The sequence below is a fragment of the Geosmithia morbida genome (assembly GCF_012550715.1).
Source record: "Geosmithia morbida isolate 1262 chromosome Unknown scaffold_5, whole genome shotgun sequence".
Lineage (NCBI taxonomy): Eukaryota > Fungi > Ascomycota > Sordariomycetes > Hypocreales > Bionectriaceae > Geosmithia > Geosmithia morbida.
This window is the reverse complement of record NW_023336192.1, coordinates 1203412-1224161: the sequence shown is the minus strand read 5'-3', so window position 1 is coordinate 1224161 and position 20750 is coordinate 1203412. Positions and strand designations below refer to the sequence as shown.

The following is a 20750-nucleotide window of genomic DNA, read 5'->3' as shown; positions in this document are numbered from 1 at the left end:
TGACATCTGAGAAGGATGCCACGAGATGAAGATGAGATGGAGATGGATGAAGAAGATCGTCATCATGATCATGAGGAAAAAGTGAAGAACCCCCCCCCCCCCCCCCCCGTACACCGTCAAACGCGTGGCACATCCCGAGAGCAGGGCTCCTTCTACCGACAGTGTTCACCTGTCGAATATCATACAGAGAATAAGAAGTACAGAGAATGTATGGATACAGGAGTATCATGCAGGATACGAGGAGTGATGGAGACGGCGAGATAACACAGGCGGGCCCTTTCTCGTTTCCGATCTTGTAGCCTTTTCCTTCCTCGAAACGAGAGTTTGCTCTGAAGATACACACACACACACAACGCAGAAAAGTGATGGGGAAGGGTGATGCCTGAGAATTGATATTTCCATCTTGTTCAACCATGTTGGGAAGAAAGAAGGAAAGAAAGAAAGAAAGAAAAAAAAACATCATGGATAAATCACATTGCATAACCGTGAGTCACGGTCCACATGTGCCCTGGCCCCCCTCGGCGTGCGCGCGTCCGACTCTTTCCTCCACATCCACATGAGACGCGCGGGTAATATGGGAGTTCTGTTCCGATCGAAATGACGAATGATGATCAGCCATCAATCTGGTCGATACGAGGAGGAACCGTAGAGGAGTTTCGGAGGGAGGAAATCGTATTGCTATATACATCATCTCGTAGCCTGTTTGCTAGGCAGATATCATCATCCCCCCCCCCCCCCCCCCCCCCCCCCCCCCCCCCCCCCCCCCCCCCCCCCCCCCCCCGGCCCCGACCTTCTCGACTCTTGAATGAGGTGGGTGGTGGGTGTTGATCATCTCCTTTGAGGCTGGGAGACGTGACCACGTCGTTTTGCCACGCTCAACCCATCAACATATATATATATATATATACATTCAAGCTAGATCCGGTTTCGTTGAGATCGAAATCGCGAAATCATATCCTGTTCTACCCTTAGCTTTGTTAGCCTGGGACGTCGTTACGTGTCCATGCATGTCCTGCGCATATGTCGTGTATTGTTGCTGTTGTGTGTTGATGCTGCTGCTGCTGCTGCTGCTGTTGTTGTTGTTGTTGTTGTTGTTGTTGTTGTTGTTGTTGTATGCGTACCTCCCTCGCTTCCGGGAGAGTCATGTTGTCGTGGAAAGATCCGTCAACGGCGTATATGCTCCTGGCGTCATCTCGCTTCGGTCCCTGACCCTGGCGGCGTCGACCGTCACTCTAGGTAGGGGAGGGAATGCTTCCGATGGCCGTTTCGAGAAACCGCCCGCAGAGCTGGCCCGGTAAGCCCGGCCCGCGACGGAGAGTGATGGCTGACGGCCTGGATGCCGATAACTTCCTCCCCCCCACAATTCGCCACTCGATTCTTATCCTGCGCAGCATCACCTCCTGCCCCTCCCCCTTCCTCGTCCCCTGCCGCCGCCACGACCCCGTCCGCCGCCGCCACCCTTCCTACCGCCCCTCATGCCGCCGTCGAACCTCTCGAACAGCCTCTCCTGGCCGAATGCGCCCTCGCCGAAGCGCATAAAGTTGACGAGGCCCCTGTCCACCACCGCCACGAGGACGCTGCGGTGCCCGTGCTTGAGACGCTGGTACATGCGCCCGGGCCCCTGCCAGGCCGGGTTGCGCTGGGGCGGGTCGTACGGAGCCTCGGCCTGGAGCATGGCGTCGAGCTGCTGCAGGTCCGGCACGCCCGAGGTGGACGTGTCGGCCACGGCGATGCGGAAGTCGGCCGGCGGCGGGCTCTTCTTCGAGAAGGGCGTCCCGCCGCCCGACTTCCAGACGTGGTAGAAGACGTGGAAGGGGTCGTCGCCCCCCCCCGACGCCGGCACCGGGCTCGGCGTCGCAGGGTGCTCCGCCGGCCTGTGCCGGTGCACGATGGCCAGGCGCCGGTAGATGGGGGCGTAGGCGCGGTACAGGCCCGGCTGGACGAGGGGACCCCACGGGTGCTCCACCTCCGTCTCGGGGGGGGGGTTCTCTGTCTCGCCCCGGCTCGGGACGAAGAGGGAGACGAGCCACTGCCATAGCGTCGTCGCAGATGCCGCCGCCGCCTCGGCGCTGTTGGGCGCGCCGGGCGCTCGTAGGATGTGGAAGCCTCCGCGCTTGAGGTGCGTGTACACCTGGTACTTTGGCAGGGACACCTTGCCCGTCTCGCCCTCTCGGCCGATGAGGAGCGAGTATGCGGCCTCGAGGCTGAGCGGGATGCCGTTCGAGTAGTCGTCCGGGTCCGGGTTGCAGGCCCTCGCTGCCGCTGCCGCTGCCGCTGACGTCTCGCCGCCGCCGGCCGGGAGGACCTCTTCAAACGGCCGGTCTGGCCACCACAGGTCCACGGTCCCCCTCTCGACGAGGTACAAGGCCTCCTCGGGGAGGAGCCACAGCCTCGCGACGCCGGTCGGGTCCACGGCCGCCGGCACCACCCTGCCCACGTCCTTCATCCAGCTCCCCCTCTCATGCTCAACCACCACGACCCTATCGCCCAGCTGCCGCCGCGTATCGCCGTTGCCGCCGTTGCTGCCGTCGTTGCCACGGCTCTCGTCATCGTCGTTGGCGGGAACGGCCCACCGATCGGGAAAGTACCATGCTCGTACCCAGGCATCCCGCTTGTGAACCCTCGTATACGACAGGACATCCTCCATGGCCTGCCTGCTCGACTCGAGGGCTCCATCCTGGGCCCTGGTGCCGTGGGACTCAAAGTCCTTCTCGCCACGACGGATCGTCTTGCCCGATATGCCCTTCTTGCCCCGTAGCATGGAGCTGAAGAGCTTGAAGTCGGGCATCTCGTCATCCTCGTGGTGATCGTCTGCCGCCGCCGCCGCTGCCGCCGCCGCCGCCGTTATACCATCCCCTCCTGCACTGGGGGCAACCGTGAAGGTGACGGTGGGGTTATCGTCGTCGTCAAAGGCCATGATGGTGTGTGGGTTGGTGGTGGTGGTGATGGTGGTAGTGGTAGGTGGTAGTGGTGGTAGTGGTGGTAGTGGTGGGGGTGGGGTGGCTGGCCTTCCTCTGCACTCGCCTGACCGGGGGGGGGGGGGGGGGGGGGGGGGGGGGGAAAAAAAAAAAAAAAAAAAAAAAAAAAAAATATTAATTGTTTTTTTTTTTTTTTTTTTTTTTTTTTTTTTTTTTTTTTTTTTTTCGGTTCCTTCCAGTTGATGACTTGATTGCGTCTGAGCAGCAACACCTATGACCTGGTTCGAAAAACACAACCTGATTCCAGTTACCGAGTCACTTGGGCGGGACTGAAATATCAGGTGGCAACGGCTGCGATGACGCGCGCGGGGGGTTTGGGGGGTTCGACGTAAATGGAGACGGAGAAGAATAGGGAGTGAAAGGAGACGAGGTTCGTATCAAGAAGAAGGAGAAGGAAGAGTAGAAGGAGGGAAGAGAAGAAGGAGGAAGTCAGAGGAGACGAGGTTGCTATTAAGAAGAAGGAGGAGGAGGAGAAAGAAAGAAAGAAAACGGTGAAAGAAGGAGAAAAGAAGAGAGGAGAAAAGGAAGAAGAGAGGAGACAAGGCGACGTGCACTCTATTGTTGTTGTTGCTGATGATGACGAAACCCACGTCGGTCACTCGCAACCGGAACTGAAGTATCTGGAAACCCGGCTAGGTTGACAACCACGACAGCAACAACAACAGCAACAACAACAGCAACAACAACAGCAACAACAACAGCAACAACAACAGCAACAACAACAGCAACAACAACAACAGCAGCAGCAGCAGCAGCGACGACGACAGCAACGACAGCAGCAGAAAAGGTCCAGGAAAGGAGAGAGGACCTGAGAGCTGGAAGAGAGTTGTCAGAATGAGCAACCGGAGAGTGGCTGAGATGAGAGTTGAGAAGCAGAGAGATGGAGGGAAGCGGATGGGCGAGATGGATGGAGGAGGTGAAGTAGAAAGAAAGGTAAAGGCGCGACAGGAGAGTTGTGAAAAGGCTGAAAATAAATTGACCCAGGGGTCATAACATGTTTTAGTCCTTTTTTTTTTTTTCGGAACGGGGGAGGGGAGGGGAGGGGNGGGGGATAGGATGACGGCAGAAAAAAAAGAGAAAAAAGGAAAAAAAACTGTCAAGAGGTCGAGCTAATCTGTCAATCGTGTGAACCCAATTGACTAGCAGTAGCAGAAGCAAGATTTACGTGATTGGGCCGCTATCTCTCTCTCAACGAGTGGCGTAAGAAGACCTGGGGGAGGTAAGGCGGCCAGGGTTGTTGCTGGCTGGCTGGGAGAGCTTGGCAAGATGTTGGTGAGTGATGACTGATGAGTGCTCGTATGCAGTGAAATATCAATATATCAAACTTTGGAGGTTGGCAAGCGGAAAAAAAGGAAAAGTGGGTACAGGTTCTGTCAGGGTCCCCACGTCATGGCCGAATCGGTCTTGGTGCATTTTCACTAATTCAATATTTTCCTTCTTCTTACAAAAATTATCATTATTACTTTTTCCTTTCCCTTCTTCTTCCCCTCGGCCCCTGCTCGCATGAATAATATATTACAGAGCATCCTTCCTCTCTCCTCCTGTTCGCCTTGGTATTCCCCCCCCCCCCCCCCCCCCTCCCCCGCCACCTTTCAAGAGCTCGGTGGCTACGGAACACATGGGTCATTGTCCCTTTTTTCTTCTTTTCCTTCTTTCAATTATGCGTTCTGCTGCACATATTTGCACTGCACATATTTGTACCGCACATAATTGTACATGCAATGCATATATGAATAACATCATGTGCTGTTATTATCACTATACCTAAGCTACATATAATGTTAAATACCCGTCGTACTCGTTCACTACCGGTAATCTGTAGTGATGCTAGTGCCTGTAACGGATAATGGAATTATGATCATACCGCTTATCGATTACAGTACCTCTTTCACCCTTCCCTTACTGTGTCACACTCCCGCACGTCTCTCGTCTTTCTCTTGCTTCCTTCTGAATCACATCAGCTCGATAAAGTCGCATGCACCTTGCCCAGCTGTGACGGGTAACGCTGTTTGTTAGTGCCATCTGGCTCCCCCCCCCTCTCCCCCATGTATCCATACAGTCTACGAGTAGAGAGGTACGGAGTACGGATGATCCAATTCCCAGCCCCTCCTCCTCCATGGCCGTCCATGAGGGTCACCCATGACTAGCAGACCTCTCGGTGTTGCCGTCCCGGGACAGACGCCTACGTCGTATCATTACTGCTCGTGCTCGTGCTCGTGCTCGTGCTCGTGCTCGTGCTGGTACGAGGCAGTGATGCTCTCCGTATAGCCGAGCAGGTAGATTACCTTGTTAGCCGTATCTGTAATCCGTAGCCTCATCCTACTCTCGGCCGCCAAGTGGATCGAGCAGTTTTCCGTGGCAGCTGGCAGCTCACGGTGACAACGAAGCGAACAGCACTTCACGCATGATCCCCCCCACCGTTTTCGTTTGGGCAACACGTCCCATGCTGTGGTCAGGCATCAAGTGTGCATTGCATCTCATAGCACATTGCATACGTGTACTCCTGGACACTGCGTATGGCTCTGCTGTGCACACACTGCGGGTTGCCACTGCTTGTATGATGATGCTGGATAGCACGGATTAGCAGCACTAGTACAGACTACATACATGTAGGCATGTGTTGAAGGAAGGTGTGATTTCTAGCGCCTTCTGATACGTAGTGGCAATCATAGCAGCAGTAGGTATCAGCACCCTGCTACGATAGCGCTCGGTACGGAGTATTATTATTAATATTACTACGGGTACGAGTGCGGGCCAGAGCCTAGGCGCGGGCTCGTACTCTGTACTCGTTCGTAGTAGCAATACCGCTAAGCAGGTCCCTGTAGCACTAACACGGTGATGCCCCATGGGATTGACCCCGAGAGTGCTGACCGCCTAGAGCACGTGACACCCCTCATCGCATCACCAGCCTCTTGCACTCTCGTACGAGCTCATCGTCACCATCACCCGTGCGCTCGTATAGAGAAGGACGAGAGAAGCGAGGGCGGGAGGAGGCGAGAGACAAGTTGGAAGGGAAGGAAGAAGAGAAAATAAGAGAATCATCTTACAACCGCCGCCACGAAAGAGAACAAGACGAGAGGGACGAGCACAAGCGGAATGCGGCACTTGCCAAGCGCCTTTTTCATGTTTTATTAGTGGGCAGCTTTACGCAGTCGCACTGGACCCTGGTGAAGTATTTTATTACATTGGCACGTCATTGGAAGGACCAGGGATCTGAAGTGGGTGGTATGGTCTGTCAGTCATATTTATTGTGGGCGAAAGCGGTCAAGACCAAATTTCTGCGAGTCCAAGCTCCAATCCTTGCAAGCTCTTTCTTACCAAGTTACTCGGACTCTGGTCACTTGCAGACACAAAACAAGACAGCCCCTCCTCCCCTCTCTTCCTTCTCGAGAACCCGTCGTCATCATCCCTCATCCTTTTTTTTATTTCATTTTTACTACTAGTCATCTGCACCTCTGACTGGACCTCGGGTGTATTCTCTCTCTCTTCCCAAGATTTTCCATTCTTGTTCTTTTCCTCGAGGACAAACCATCCACAGCTCCCCCTCCTCTCTTACCACCTCTGCTACCACCACGCCTTCAGTACTTGTACCGCTCGTACGAGTATTGCCATCCTCCCTTTTCTCCCCTTCTCCCACCTCAGACCACCAACCTGGCGATGGGTAACATCTTCTCTACTCCCGCCGGGGACGGCATCAGTCCGGAGCAGTTCCAAGAGGTCGAGAAGAAACTCGCCGAGAAGGAGCAGGCCATCACCACCCTCGAGGAGAGTCTCTCCAAGAAGGAGGAGGAGCACGAGACCCTCGCTAAGGATGCCGACCAACTCCGCGAGAAGATCACCGCCCTCGAGGCCAAGCTGAGCTCTGCCGGCCAGTCTGACGAAGAGGCCACCAAGCTCAAGGATGAGCTGAAGAAGAGCGCCGACGAGGCCGCAGAGAAGCTGGCCGCCAGCGAGTCGACAGTCGCTGCCCGCGAGCAGGAGCTGGCCACCACCAAGGCTGAGCTGGCCTCGGTCGAGGAGAAGCTCAAGGGCCTCGAGTCCGAGCTGGAGACGGTCAAGAAGGAGCTGGCCCAGGCCAGCGAGGACCGCGCCGCCTTTGAGAAGACGACCAAGGAGGAGATCGAGGCACTCAAGGTTCAGCTCACCGAGGCCGCCGCCAGGGACGCCTCAGCCCAGGAGCTCAAGGCCAAGCTCGAGGCCGACCTGGCCGCCGCCGCCAAGGACCTCGAGGACAAGAAGAGCGCCGCCGCCGCCTCGGACGAGAAGACGGCCGCCCTGCAGAAGTCGTACGACGAGCTCAAGTCTGAGTCGGAGAAGCACGCCTCGACCCACCAGGGCGCCGCTGACGACCTGCGCTCCAAGCTCGAGACGTCTGAGAAGGCCGTCGAGGCCCACAAGAAGGAGACGGACGAGCTCCGGGCCAAGTTCGACGCCCTCAAGGGCGACCACGACGCCCTGACCCAGGACTCGGCCGCCACCAAGGACAAGCTCGCCGCCGCCGAGGAGCAGCTCAAGGCCGTCCAGGCCAAGCTCGAGACCGAGCTCAGGGCTGCCCAGGATGAGCTCTCCGAGTCCAAGAAGGAGGTCGAGGCCGCCAAGGCCCAGGTTGTCGAGCTCGAGAAGAAGCTCGCCGATGCCTCGTCTGCCTCGTCCAACTCCGCCACCGAGCTGGCCACGGCTCAGGCCAACGCCGCCGCCCTGGAGGAGAAGCTCAAGGAGGCTGCCGCCAAGTACGAGACCGACCTCCGGGCCGCCAAGGACGAGGCCGCCTCGTCCTCGGAGAGGGGCATTGCCGAGGTCAAGGCCAAGCACGAAGCCGAACTCCAGTCCGCCAAGGATGCCGCCGCCGCCACCGAGAAGGAGCTTGCCGAGACCAAGTCGAAGCAGGCGGCTGACGTGCAGGCCGCCAAGGACGCCGCCGCCGCTGCCGAGAAGCAGCTCGAGGAGGCCAAGGCTGCCCACGAGTCGGAACTCAAGGCTGCCAAGGAGGCTGCCGCTGCCGACAAGGAGAAGGACCTCGCCGACGCCAAGTCGGCGCAGGAGTCCGAGGTCAAGGCCGCCAAGGAGGCTGCCGACAAGGAGCTGGCCGACGCCAGGTCTGCCCAGGAGAGGGCCGAGAAGGAGCTTGCAGAGGCCAAGGCCGCCAAGGAGGCTGCCGACAAGGAGCTGGCCGAGGCCAAGTCCGCTCAGGAGGCGGAGCTCAAGGCTGCCAAGGATGCCGCCGCCGCTGCCGAGACGGCCCTCGCCGAGGCCAAGGCCCAGCAGGAGTCGGAAGTCAAGGCTGCCAAGGAGGCCGCCGCCGCCGCTGAGAAGGAGCTCTCCGAGGCCAAGATCGCCCACGAGGCCGAGCTCAAGTCTGCCAAGGAGGCTGCCGCCGCTTCGGAGAAGGAGCTGGCTGAGGCCAAGGAGAAGCAGGAGTCCGAGCTCAAGGTCTTCAAGGACCAGGTTGCCGAGCTCGAGACCAAGCTCAAGGAGGCTTCCGAAAAGCCCGCCGCTGAGGAAGCCAAGGAGGCCGAGGCATAAATCGACCGACACTCTCTCGATATCATGGGAGGAAAAAAAGAGAGAGGAGGAATACCTTTGTCTCGGCCTTGGTTCTTTTATTCAAGGTTAGGGCCGACATAACATATCTTCCCCCTCGGGGTTTTTTTTTGTTTTGGAAAAGAAAAAAAAAGAAAAGAAGAACCACAGTACCAGTATTGTTGGGAATGATTGACGGTCACATGGAACGAATTTCATGACGAACGACACTGGGATTTACATGTTTAATTTTTCGGTTTGCTTTGTTTCTTTCTTTTTTTTCCCTCTGTTTGTTACGCCACTCAAAATACCCAAACTGCTCATCACCCTTCCACCGAGCATCTCCTTCAAGTTTATGGCGTTACCTGAAAGATCTACTATCTTGTTTTGGTTTGACTCGCTTTTCCCTGTCGTCAGCTCTGGCTTCCAACTCCCTCTTCAGATGGAGAAGAGTAAGAAGAGTAATCAGGCTTCCTGAGGACAGCGGAAGGACGAAAGGATGAGCAAACAGGCTATCAGGATTGAGTAGGGACTGCTTTCTTCTAGACAACGGAGCGAGCGTTCGTTCAGGAAATGGGATGGATGGGCTTGTTGTACTTACTAGCACGCTACAAAATGCCTTTTCGAAACGATATACTGAGCGGCTGAACGGTACTAGTAGAAGTACAGATGACACGAATAGACATGTGAATTATGATGATCCCGTTGCTCCCACGCACGATACTTGTTCCTTTGCTCACCCTGTAGGAGTCATCGCCAGCAATATCAACTGGATCCACGGATCGTCGGCCATTGACCTCACTTGGCAGCCTTCATACAGCATGACTGACGATGATACCACCGCCCGTACAAGTCGTCTTGGAAAGAGGGTCAACAGCGACGGCAGCCTGGCTAGTGGACCGTCGTCCATCTCGCTGCAGGCCCAGAAACGACTCGACCTGCGCATGGCTGATAGCCTCAAAGGCCATCTCCCTCTCCTCCGCACAGAAGACCCCGCCGTCGCGGACGAACATGAGCCCGAAATAGACGACGCTGCTGAGGGTGCAGGTGAGCAGCCATCCGACCTGGTAGACGTGCAAGCCTCCGCCGCCGACATCGAGGCCAAAGGTGCCGACGAATCCCGGTACGGGAGGCACGACGGCGACGACGTAGGCAACGACGGCACGCCAGTGGACTCCGCCACTCCAGACGTGACCGCTGCCGCTACCGTTGCCGTACCAGTACCGTCCCTCCGGGCTGTACAGATCGCGGAGATAGATGTTGCCCCTTCTGCAGACGAGGTAGTCCGTCAGGAAGATACCCACCAGCGGGCCGAGGAAGATGCTGTATCCGCCCAGGAACTGGAGGAAGGCGGTTGAGCTGCTGAGGATGCGCCACGGGCATATGGCCAGGCCGAGGATGTAGGACGCGTACATGCCGCGTCTGATGTTGATGAGGCGTGGGAGGAGCGTTGTCGTGTCGGCGCCCCAAGGGATGACGTTTGCCCTAGGAGAGTTCTGGTAAGCATTACCGTTTCGCCCATCCGAGGTTTTGGTTTCCACAAAAAAAACTGTAAAAAAAACTATAAAAAAACATATAAAAAAAAGCCTTCGCTGTGCGCTGGTAAGCAGAGGGGAGCGAGGATATATAGTACCCAAGATTCGAGCCCATGATGGATAATATGAAGCCCAGAGAGACGACAGCGACGGCCGCGCGACTCCCATGACTCCAGTGCCTGTCAAGTATAGCACCGCACAGCTCCCACGGATTCCAGATGAGCTCCCCCCACCCGGCGCGGACGGAGCTCGCGGCCAGCACGCCCAGAGTCGCGCACAGCGTGTTGCCCACGGGGAGGGCCACGAGCTGCGACCACATCGGGGCCGTCCTGGTGCGCGCGTACCGCGCCAGGTCGGGCTGGTTGACTATGCCGGTGCTCGTCTTGCCCATGACGGAGTTGATCCCGCCCACCATCGCCCAGGCGAGGGATGAGCCCTTGAGGAGAGTCGTGCCGCCGCCGTTGCCGTCGCCAGACGAGCCGACGGAAGGAGGAGAAGAAGCGAGGTGACTACCACGACTCTGGAGCATGCAGAATATGAATAGACCTATGGCTATAGGTGGCAGGACGACGGATTTGATGGTGAAGAGGAGGCGGACTCTTGGGATGGGAACGCTGAGCAGGGGGAGAGTCGTGATCCTTTTCCTCGTCAGCTCAAGTCTGTCCCCGACCGGAGATGGAGAGGGAGAGGAGGCGGGAGAGAAAAGAGAGGGGGGAGGCGTGTGTGTATGTGTATCGGGACGGTTGGGTTACCAAAACACCAGGATGCCCACCAGCTCCTGCACAGTGATGTCGCTCGACGCCGGAATCGTACTCGCCAGGTCGGCAAACGACCTGCCAAACACGGCGCGGAACAGCACGGCGGTGAAGTAACCTCCCTGAACGATCTGCACGCCCACCCAGATGGTGCCCACGAGCACGCGCACCACGACGGGGAAGTAAGCTCCTCTCAGACCCCAGGGAATACGGCACGCGACGGGGAAGCCAAAGTGGTAGACTGACGAGGACCGGGAGTGCATCACCATGCCTATGGCGCCCAGGAGGTGAGAGATGAAGATGCATAAGACGGCCTGCCACCATGTCATTCCCAGCGTTACTAGGGATGATCCGGCTGTCCACACACCTGTTGAGAAGCCTGCTCGTCCGAGTCTGTCAGTCTCTCTCTCTGTCTGTCTCTCTCTACTTGAGTTTTCCTCTTCCAATTCATAAAAGAGGAGGAGAGAGAGGGAAGTAAAAGGGGGGAAGGGGGGAGTAGGAACCGTATGACCACCAGAACGCTGCATAATCCCACCACCCCCACGTCCAGTTTCGCATAGGACTTATGTCCAGGTCCTCATTCATCCAAGGGTTGCGATTTTCCAGACGGCCCTGAGCGGATTCCTTGGTCTCGATGGCGGACAGGAAGGCCTTGGGACTCGAGAAGGCTTGCTTGATACTGGCCTTTTTGGCCCGGATTCTTTCGGCAAACATCGTGTTTGCCTGCTCCTGACTCTATACCTGTTTCTGCGGAGGAGGAACGCTGGGGGAGTTCGACCCTGGGCGGTGTCAAGGGGGAAAGAGGGAAGCGGCCAGCCCGACATCATCTTCTTCTACTCGTCCCTGCTGAAGCTAACATGGGCTGCGATAGCAAATTGTGCCGTCCATCGCAACATGTCTGCCATTGGCGTTTATCGCAAGGGGGGGACAAGAAAAGGCCCGCTCAGATAATGGCGTCTGGTGTTGGCTGCTCGGATTCCCGATTTCAAGCGTTATCGCCAACGGGCGCGGGCAAGTCCCCGGACCATGAGATAACGGGCAACTCTCGGTCCAGCTACCTCGAGGGTGCACGTATTAGATAAGGCCATGAGCAGGAAGGTGAATTGTCAGATGGACTACTCTTACGGTGTTTAACCCCCCTCCCGGCGCTCCCACACGTAAGATATCCAGGATCGTCAGCATACATAGACATAGGTGTCCCGACTCCGAGAAAGCTACGAGAACACATCACATGATGGCACCCAGCGCCCTCCCCCCGCAAGAACATGTCACCTTCCACGCCGGCAAGGGCAAGCAGACGCGGCCCGTACTGACGGGGTCGTCCATGAAGCCCACCTTCGACGCGATCCCGGTGGTGGACCTGTCCAAGGCCCGGTCCTGCGATCTGGCGGACCGGCAGTCGGTAGCACGCGAGATAGGCCGGGCCTTTACGGAGGTGGGCTTCATGTACGCCGTGAACCACGGCATAGGCGAGGACGTGCAGACGCGTGTGCGGGACGTGGTAGAGGCCTTCTTCGCCCTGGACCCGGCCGAAAAGATGAAGGTTCACATCAACCGGTCGGCCACGATACGCGGCTACGAGGCCCTCCTCGAGACCCGGCTGGACGACCGCACCCGCGGCGACATGAAGGAGGCCTTCAACATGGCCGACGACCCGTACGAGGCCGAGCAGCGCGCCCCCGCCGACCTCGACATGTCGGCCTACCCCGCCGCCGACCGGGGCCCGACTGGCTCCCTGAACCAGTGGCCCGACCTGCCCCCCTCGTTCCGCCGCTCCATGTACGAGTACCGCGCCGCGGCGCAGGGCGTGGCCTCGACCCTCCTGCGGCTCACCGCCCTGGCCCTGGACCTGCCGGAGGCCTACTTTGACGGCATGGCACGCTTCCCCATGGCCGGGCTGCGCGCGCTGCACTACCCTCCCCAGGGCCGGGACCGGGACGGCGACGGTGGCGCCGTCGGCATAGGCGCCCACGCGGACTACTCGTGGTTCACGCTCGTCAACCAGCTCACGCCCGACGCCGCCGGCCTCGAGGTCCTCGACGCCAACGGTCACTGGGTGTCCGTCCCGCCCCTGGAAGGAAGCCTGGTCGTCAACGTCGGCGACTTCCTCGAGAGGGCCACCAACGACCGCTTCGTCAGCACCGTTCACCGCGTGCGCAACAATGACGGCAGGGGCGTCCACCGTTACAGCCTGGCCTACTTCTTCTCCCCCACCCACGACGTCCTCATCCGCACGCTGCCTACCTGCCTCGGTGAGGGCGGGGACCGCAAGTACGACGATATCAGGGCCAGAGAGTGGCAGCAGCAGAGGCTGCTGAGGGCCAGGACTAAGCATCCTGCCAGTATACTGGCCAAGGAGAGGGGGGAGATTTGATGCTGGCTATTCTTCCTTCGTCTCTAGTCAGTAATAGACAGTTGTGGTTTTAAAGAGGGAAAGATTTCTCAGAGAGAAGATGAATGAGTAGACAGATATAGTTACTCATTGACCCCTATCTATACAAAGTAGTGTTGTGTTGGTAGGATCAAGGCTGCTGTTGTTGAATTATTTAATACATGGACTACTCTACAGATGTAATCTGTACTCGTCCATGTGATATTAATAAATAAGTGGAAATCACAGGTAAATGATATTAGTAGACAGTAGCCTGTAGCTGTCAGCCGACCAAGGTCCTTATTCCGCATAACGTTGCCTTCCCATGACACACTACCTACGGGAGTTTGGCCGAGTGGTTAAGGCGTTGTGTTTAGGCTTATCTGGTCATCCGCAATGTGCATCGCACGCGCAGGTTCGATCCCTGCAGCTCCCATTGTGTTTCCTTTTTTTTCCCTTTCACCTTCCCACTGCTCGGATTTTTTTTGAACATAAATCCGGTCTTTTTTACTTCTAACTTCTTTCTTTTCTACTCTCTCCTACCATACATATATCCCTTATTCACCCGGGTGTGTCTTAGATGCAAACCCCAAACCCCAAACCCCAAACCCCCCCCCCCAAAAAAAAAAAAACCGCAATTACTACCTGTAAATTATGTTTCGGCCAAAGCCGCGTTGTGATATCATACGGGTACTACTAATTCGTACTAGATGTGACAATATATACATGAAATGACACTACGTGTCTGGATAGGACTGGAATTATTAGCATTAGTGGTAGTAGAACTCAAGCTTTGCCTGTTTTTTTCTCTTCTTCTCCTCCATCTCTCTCCTCGGAAACCTGTCGGGAAACGTCTCAGAAAAGAGAAAGAGGGGAGAGAGGCACAGACCTCTTGTGCTTACTTCTCGGGAAAGAGAGAGAGAGAGAAGGCGGCAAAGGTCCCGTGCTTGCTCGTGGTGAACAAAACAAAACGCCTCGCTGTAAGCGCTAAGAATTCAACGTAACCGAGAGTTGATCATCCAGTTGTCCCGCCTCGACCTCATCAGAATCGTTCTTTCTCCTCCTCCTCGAGGGCGGGAGCATCATCGTGCCCTGGTATGTCATGGGCGACGCCGCACCGTTGATGGGTCTCATTAGAAAGAGGTCGGCGCGGCGCAAAGAACAAGAAGCCTCCTATGCCTCAAGGTGGACGCCATATCTTTTTCTCTTCCATCTTCCGTCCGTGAGATGGCACTGACGTGTGATCTCTCGCGGCTCGGTGTGGTAATGGCGTGTGGGTGTATGTGTGTGTGTGTGTGTGTGTGTGTGTGTGTGTGTGTGTGTGTTTTAATAATGCATGTGCTCGCTGTGTTCTTCAAAGTCGGACAAGAAGGATCGTCTCTCATTCGATGAATGGTTTCTTCTGACCGCCGACCATGCAGAGTCCAAGCGCCTGCAGGGCGTTCCGGTCCGTAGCTCGGATCATGGTAGGTGCTGGCAGCATGGGGTTATTCGGGTCGACGTAGGATGCGTCCTTGGCGGCCTGCTCGATGGCGTCCATCTCCTCCTTGCAACCTTGTTGGTCCAGTGGGCAGATGACGATTGGTTGCCGTATGGTGATGTCGCGGGCACCGCTCAGGCTGGCCTGATACAGACGTAGAGTCAGTCATGGCTGGCAGCAGAGCGGCAAGGGAACTGGGACTGGACGTACCTTGACGTTCAGATAGAACTCGATCTTGTAGAGCGTCGACGAGGTGGTAAACGACGTGACCCGATACATGGGCAGAGCGGGCTTCCCCCTCTTGACGATCCCATCCGGGTCCCTGAGGTCCTTGGAGGGGAAACAGAGGCCCATGTTGGTCGCGTACCCGGCCTCGGGAAGCTTCGCCTTGACGGTCTGGACCTGCTTGGCCAGCTTGTTGATCTTCTTGGTGGGCTCGTCGCCCTCGGGGTTATAGGTTATCTCCTCCTCTACGGCGAGGGTGATCTTGTCGACGGTGACGCGCCTAGCTTTGGACAGCACGTCCGGGTTCGGCGAGACCTTGATATATACGGTGATGGGGTCGGTGGGGCCGTAGCTCCAGCGTGGCAGGTTGATGCCCAGGTGGACGATGTTATCGTTGGTGGCCAGCTTCGTCTCGGGCTTGTTGTACATTCCGAATGTGGAGAGGGTGTCGTATCGCTGTAAGGGTATGGGGAAGGTGTGGCGGAACTGGTTGCTGTGGCCCTGCTGGACCGTCACCACCAGCTCGTAGAGCGTCTCGGCCGTGCGGTTCGGCAGCTGCAGCGAGGCGGGCGGGATGCGGCGGTTCATCTCCTCGCCGCCGCGGCCGAAGGGGATGAAGAGCACAAAGGGGAGGTCCATGGCGACGACGTTGTCGGCCTCCTTGCCCGTGGCGCACCGGAACAGGAGCACCTCCTTGCCCACCAGATCCGACGTCTCCCTCCTAGGTGTACCGAGATGGCGCTTCGCCAGGCTGTCTGCGTCCGGGTGTATCGACTCGCGCCGTTGAAGGCATATCCTCACGAGCGAGACGGCGACGGGCATGGAGTAGCCCAGGCCGGGGCGGATCTCTACCTTGCCCTCTATGCGGGGCTGGTCCGTGTTAGCAGAGGACGGTACGGTGATGGGGCGGGGTATGTCTGGAGGGAGCGCCGCGTACCAGCGTAGCGGATATGCCAGGGTACCCGACGAGGAAACCGCTGTTGGGCGGGCCTGAAACCCTCACGGTGGCCGCAGCCGTCCCGTTGGCGGACATGATGGCGGCCAGGTGTGCCCGTGGGCGGATGGGAGGATGTAGATTTTGGGGTTGCGGGGGGGGGGCGGGGACGGGTGGGGGTATGGATAGATGGCGGCGTTCGGTCAACGGGCTGTCGAGGAGGAAGAAGAGGAGGGTCGTAAGGTCTGGTGGAAGGGGCGGTGGCCTTGCAGGGTGGTGGGTGGTGACGGTACCGGGGGCGTCATGGGCCGTCGGCCGAGGAGGCCTCGGATGCAAAGGACCTCGGGTGGGGGGTGATGGTGGCAGCGGTAGCGGGAGACTGGTGTGCCGGCGAATGCGACGGGCAGGCAGGGTGAGATATCCTATATCCGGCGCGGATGTCGGGGTCGTGAGGTCACAGGCGTGGCATCCCAGGTTGTCGCAACAGGATGCGAGGCCGGGTGAGGTGGGGGCGAGCAGGTAAGCAGGGGGGCCGCGGTGGTCGACGAGAGGGCAGGGAACGATCTCGGTCGTGGCCTGTCTGGGCGAGAGGCGACAGACGCGGCGAGGAGGAGGAACGGGCTTCCGGGTGAAAGCGACGGTCGGGATGTTTGGCAGTGGCCGATGAGGAGGAACGGGGAGAAGAGGGCGGTGACGTGATGGGACCTCGCACGAGGTAGAGAAAGGATCGATCAGCTGCAGCTGTGCCTCGTTAGTACGGTTGGTATTCCAGCAGTACCGCGGTCTTGCCAGTAGTAGGCGATGGCACGAGAAGAGAGTACTGGCAATACTCCGTAGCAAGGTCAAACGAACAAGAATAGGCTACAGGGCTGCACGAGTAGGCTGTACACGCAGTATCCATAGCAGTCCATGGCAGTCCACAGTAGAGCCGGTCACGAATGGATCCATGGACGACAGAGGGACGACTCGAGTCCCCCAACTCCGACTCCGACCTCTGGCTGCTGCTGCTGCTGCTGCTGCTGATGTCGCTGCTGGGGCTTGTGGGCGGGCGGGGCGGGGCAGTGGCTCGCATGCTGCCTCCCACGTCGGGGGCTGCGTCGCTCATAAAGACTCCAGCTCCCCCAAGGGCCCCCCCCAGGCAGGGAATCTACCGTGTCCGCCTAGCGTGATTGCCCTGGCCACGGGCCTGGTACTATCCAATACCGTGGAGGTCTACGCCACTACAGGTACGTGTGACTGCCTAGCTACTGCCACCATCAACAATACCGACCGGTAGCCATCCAGGTGACGGTCAGACAGCGAGGCACGTCGCAGCCAGAGGCGCGGGTGGCCAGTAGCGATGTCCCGTTATCCGCCGTGATCACGCATGGACGCTCCTACGGCAGGTCAACTCTGCACTCGTCGTCGTGCACGGCAGCCGTTGTCGGAGACCAGGAGGAAGAGTCGCGTCGAGGTCTTACGAGTATTGCAAGCATTAGCGAGTACGACGCTATCGTTACCCTGTAATCATACTTCTGGATATAACAAGACGTCTCGGCCTTGTGCCACAACCGACACGCAGGATACAGGCGAGCAGCGGGGCGGTAGCTGCATCGGCCGCTGACCCGTAGGACGTCACGACGGCTCACCGGGATTGTTTGATCATACTCGCCGTTTCACAGTGATACGTGGTGATATCGCATCAGAGCCCTGCGTAGGTGGCTGAGGACACGACACGACGCGCCGCAGCATCGTGGCGTTTGCCGCGAGTCCTACCGTCCTCAGTCTTACAGGCTACAGCCTACAGGTGACAATAGATGGACCTGTGCTATGCGGTGCAGACTGCAGGCTGTGAACGATCCCCAGAGCCTAGCAGCATCAATGTATCGATACCTGTACAGACTACAGATTACAGATCAGGCTCTTAGCTCTAGAGGTACGAGTACCTGTAATATTCCATACTGTTGCATTCGTGTCGTAGTGTGCCCCAGTAGAGGTAAAATCGGAATCAGGACGCTTGGACCCTGGCGGGGATCTGGCATGAACGTTTTGACGACAGATAATTCCATCGAAAATAGAAGAAAAAATTCATGTTCTACCATTTACCATTTACCATCTGCGCACTCCATCTCCCCTCCCCCCCCTCGCTTTCGCTCTCGCTCTCTCCGTGTCACGACATCATCGTCAACAACAACAACAACAACAACAACAACAACAACAGCAACCGACAAGTACACTCTCCTCCTCCGATCCGCACAAACCCTCCCCCCCAACCCCCCAACCCAGTATGTCCGTCACCCTCCACACGTCTCTCGGCGACGTCAAGATCGAAGTCTTTTGCGACTCGGTCCCCAAGACGGCCGAGAACTTCCTGGCCCTCTGCGCCTCAGGCTACTACGACGGCTCTGCCTTCCACCGTCTGATCCCCGGGTTCATGGTCCAGACCGGCGCACCCGCGAATCCCTCGCCCCCCGAGAACCCCAAAGGCGGCCGCTCCATCTGGGGGTCCCCCTTCGAGGACGAGATCAAGCCGGCCCTGCGCCACGGCACCCGAGGCATCGTCTCCATGGCGAACAAGGGACCGGGGACGAACGGCTCGCAGTTCTTCATCACCTTCGACAAGGCCGCCCACCTGGACGGCCTCAACACGGTCCTGGGGAAGGTCATCGGCGACGACAGCCTCGTCACCCTGTCCAAGATGGAGGCCGTCGATGTCGACAAGAAGAGCAGGCCCAAGGAGCCGTTTCACATCAACAGCATTACCATTCACGCCAATCCGCTGGCAGAGTGAAGATCTCTACCCCCTCCTCTCCGCTCGCTCCTCACTCTACATCTTATCTCGGCATGAACAAGAGCACACATGCACGCACAGAGAGAGACTTCGAGTCTTCGTCTTCTTCTCGTATTATTGATCGCCCAGTCTATGTTAATCTATGATCCGCTACAAAGGGAAAAGTAAGACCTCAACAAGAACAGGAGTGGAGAGCGAAACGAGGACCGAATCCAGCAGGACGACACCCTCTCTCAACTCCCGCCCACTCGGAGCACCTGAAAACAAGACTCTCTCTCCTGCACTCGGCACCGCTCTGCTCAGTATCAATCGTCGGAACCGGAACCTTGTCAGCAATCACCACCTGTCGGGGCCACTTACCGCCGCACGCTGTACCGTCCTTCTCCACGCGCTGCCGGCTCTCAAATCATGCTGTCGCCCCATTGGAGATGCATGATGGGGTCGCCGCTCCGGAAGCCCATGGGCAGGGGGTGGGACTCGTGCCCGATCCAGACGACGTCAGCCCACCTGCGCGAGGCGAAGCTGAGCATGAGGACGCGGAAGTCCCAGACGGGGCGGCCCTCGAGGATGCGGGCGGTCCTGACGCGGCAGATGCCGCTCTCGTCCTCGTCGGTCAGGAACAGCAGCGTCGTCACCATGCCGTCCAGATCGCCGCCGCCCCAGCCGGGCATCCAGCCCCAGCCGACGGGCACGCTGATCTCGGACTGGAGCACGCGGCGCACGTGCTTCCACGCGTAGGTGGCCGACTCGTCCGGCGGCGCCATCATGCGCTCGAGGTTGCCCCTGCTGCGGAGCCGACGCATCTCCTCCCGCCGGTGGCTGTGGTCGTCCATCACGAGGCGGTTGAACAGCCAATCGTACCTGCTGTCGCCGACCCAGTCGTCATCGCGGCGAGGCCGGCGCACGCCCTCGAGTATGTCCAGAGCCTCCATGCGGTTGCGGGCAACCTCGACGTCGACCTCGGTGTTGACGGAGCTGGCGGCCCGGTCGCTGGTGGCTGCGTCGTCGCTATCGGCTGTGTCGTCGCTATAGTTGCTGCTGGAGTCGGAGTCGGGGTCGGGGTCGGAGTCGGAGTCGGAGCTGCTGTTGCGCTGCTGCTGTCGCCGCCCAATCGGCTGCGGCGTCTCGGGACGGGGCGGACCCCGGAGCAGTTCGAGGGCCCTCTGTCGCTGGCGGAGCACCTCGGTGATGCTGCCGTTGTTTCTGATGATGGAGTTGATGACGACGTTGTCACGGAGCTTCTCGCTTACGGGGATGTTGGCTCGGAGCATGGCGAGCATCTCTCTCTGGTTGCTGTCAGCGTCGTCGCGGGTGATGTGCTGCTGCTGCTGCTGCTGCTGCTGCTGCTGCTGCTGCGACGGCGGAATGTTCTCACCACTGTGAATGCTGCTGTCATCTTGCCTGCCACGGTCAGTCTGGTCAAGGAAGAAGGGGAGCCACACATCGGAAACAGGCCTGTTATACTCAGAGCCGCAGTCAGCGATCTCGGCCATGGCCAGGATCCTAGCCCTCTCGGTGGCCTCTGCGGCGGCGGCCTTGTTAGTCTCGGAAACGACGCTGTCCATGAACTGCTTGAACTTGTCTTGGCTGCCAAAGTGGACCCAGTACTCCTGCCGGTCTCGTCCGGAGTGGTCGACAGGGAGGTTGATTCGGAGGATGGGGGGACCCTGCGAGCGACGAGGCCGACGACGACGGGATCCGGATGAGTCCATGCTATTCTTGTCAGTCGGGGAAGGTTGAGAAGGAGAAAGAAGAAAAGATGAATGATGGAGAAGAAGTTGTTTGGTTGGAAGGTCTTTTTCTTTTCTTTCTTTTTCGAAATCTGGGAACGAAGACGGGTTTATATCCTTTTTTTCTTCTCCATCCCTTCCTCATCTTTTTTTTTTCTTCGTGAGCTATGAAGTTGCTTGATGGGCATTGTCTCCTCTGACAAAGGGGGGGGGGGCTCTGTCTCTTCAACGTTCTTGTCTTTGTCATTTTTGTCTCTGAGAACCAAAAGTCATTGTTGTAGTATCCCTGGGCGAAACATTTGAGCGAGGGACAATTGTCAGTATCGCGTGTGAGGTTTCCCTGTACAAGATCGATTGATATGCTGGTGCGGTCGTTTCTTGGTCATCACAAAGACGAGACGAGGACAAGGGAGAGAGAGTTCTTTGTCTCCCCACTGCACACTGCTGCCGGT

General features: G+C 57.9%; 8 protein-coding genes across 8 annotated transcripts; 4 read left to right on the top strand and 4 right to left on the bottom strand.

Annotated features, from left to right (window-relative positions):
• Window positions 1–1393: 1393 nt before the first annotated feature.
• Window positions 1394–2917, bottom strand: GMORB2_6367 (tRNA-splicing endonuclease subunit Sen54; the record flags this gene model as incomplete). Its single annotated transcript, XM_035468337.1, has 1 exon — window positions 1394–2917. One exon carries the CDS (start codon window positions 2915–2917, stop codon window positions 1394–1396), a length of 1524 nt encoding a protein of 507 aa, XP_035322318.1.
• Window positions 2918–6635: 3718 nt separating this feature from the next.
• GMORB2_6366 (uncharacterized protein) lies at window positions 6636–8501 on the top strand (the record flags this gene model as incomplete). The annotated part of the gene is made up of 2 exons (XM_035468336.1): window positions 6636–7112; window positions 7155–8501. The coding sequence occupies 2 exons, from the start codon at window positions 6636–6638 to the stop codon at window positions 8499–8501; spliced, it is 1824 nt and encodes a 607-aa protein (XP_035322317.1).
• Window positions 8502–9310: 809 nt separating this feature from the next.
• Window positions 9311–11502, bottom strand: GMORB2_6365 (permease; the record flags this gene model as incomplete). The annotated part of the gene is made up of 4 exons (XM_035468335.1): window positions 9311–9983; window positions 10132–10671; window positions 10786–11167; window positions 11292–11502. The coding sequence occupies 4 exons, from the start codon at window positions 11500–11502 to the stop codon at window positions 9311–9313; spliced, it is 1806 nt and encodes a 601-aa protein (XP_035322316.1).
• A 517-nt stretch (window positions 11503–12019) lies between these two features.
• GMORB2_6364 (Isopenicillin N synthase) lies at window positions 12020–13162 on the top strand (the record flags this gene model as incomplete). Its single annotated transcript, XM_035468334.1, has 1 exon — window positions 12020–13162. The coding sequence occupies one exon, from the start codon at window positions 12020–12022 to the stop codon at window positions 13160–13162; it is 1143 nt and encodes a 380-aa protein (XP_035322315.1).
• A 1378-nt stretch (window positions 13163–14540) lies between these two features.
• GMORB2_6363 (Arrestin (or S-antigen), C-terminal domain) lies at window positions 14541–15897 on the bottom strand (the record flags this gene model as incomplete). Its single annotated transcript, XM_035468333.1, has 3 exons — window positions 14541–14783; window positions 14850–15734; window positions 15802–15897. The coding sequence occupies 3 exons, from the start codon at window positions 15895–15897 to the stop codon at window positions 14541–14543; spliced, it is 1224 nt and encodes a 407-aa protein (XP_035322314.1).
• Window positions 15898–16744: 847 nt separating this feature from the next.
• On the top strand, window positions 16745–17304 carry GMORB2_6362 (uncharacterized protein; the record flags this gene model as incomplete). Its single annotated transcript, XM_035468332.1, has 2 exons — window positions 16745–17024; window positions 17075–17304. The coding sequence occupies 2 exons, from the start codon at window positions 16745–16747 to the stop codon at window positions 17302–17304; spliced, it is 510 nt and encodes a 169-aa protein (XP_035322313.1).
• A 760-nt stretch (window positions 17305–18064) lies between these two features.
• GMORB2_6361 (peptidyl-prolyl cis-trans isomerase-like 3) lies at window positions 18065–18568 on the top strand (the record flags this gene model as incomplete). The annotated part of the gene is made up of 1 exon (XM_035468331.1): window positions 18065–18568. The coding sequence occupies one exon, from the start codon at window positions 18065–18067 to the stop codon at window positions 18566–18568; it is 504 nt and encodes a 167-aa protein (XP_035322312.1).
• A 401-nt stretch (window positions 18569–18969) lies between these two features.
• On the bottom strand, window positions 18970–20280 carry GMORB2_6360 (uncharacterized protein; the record flags this gene model as incomplete). The annotated part of the gene is made up of 2 exons (XM_035468330.1): window positions 18970–19854; window positions 20011–20280. 2 exons carry the CDS (start codon window positions 20278–20280, stop codon window positions 18970–18972), a joined length of 1155 nt encoding a protein of 384 aa, XP_035322311.1.
• Between the last annotated feature and the right edge of the window lie 470 nt (window positions 20281–20750).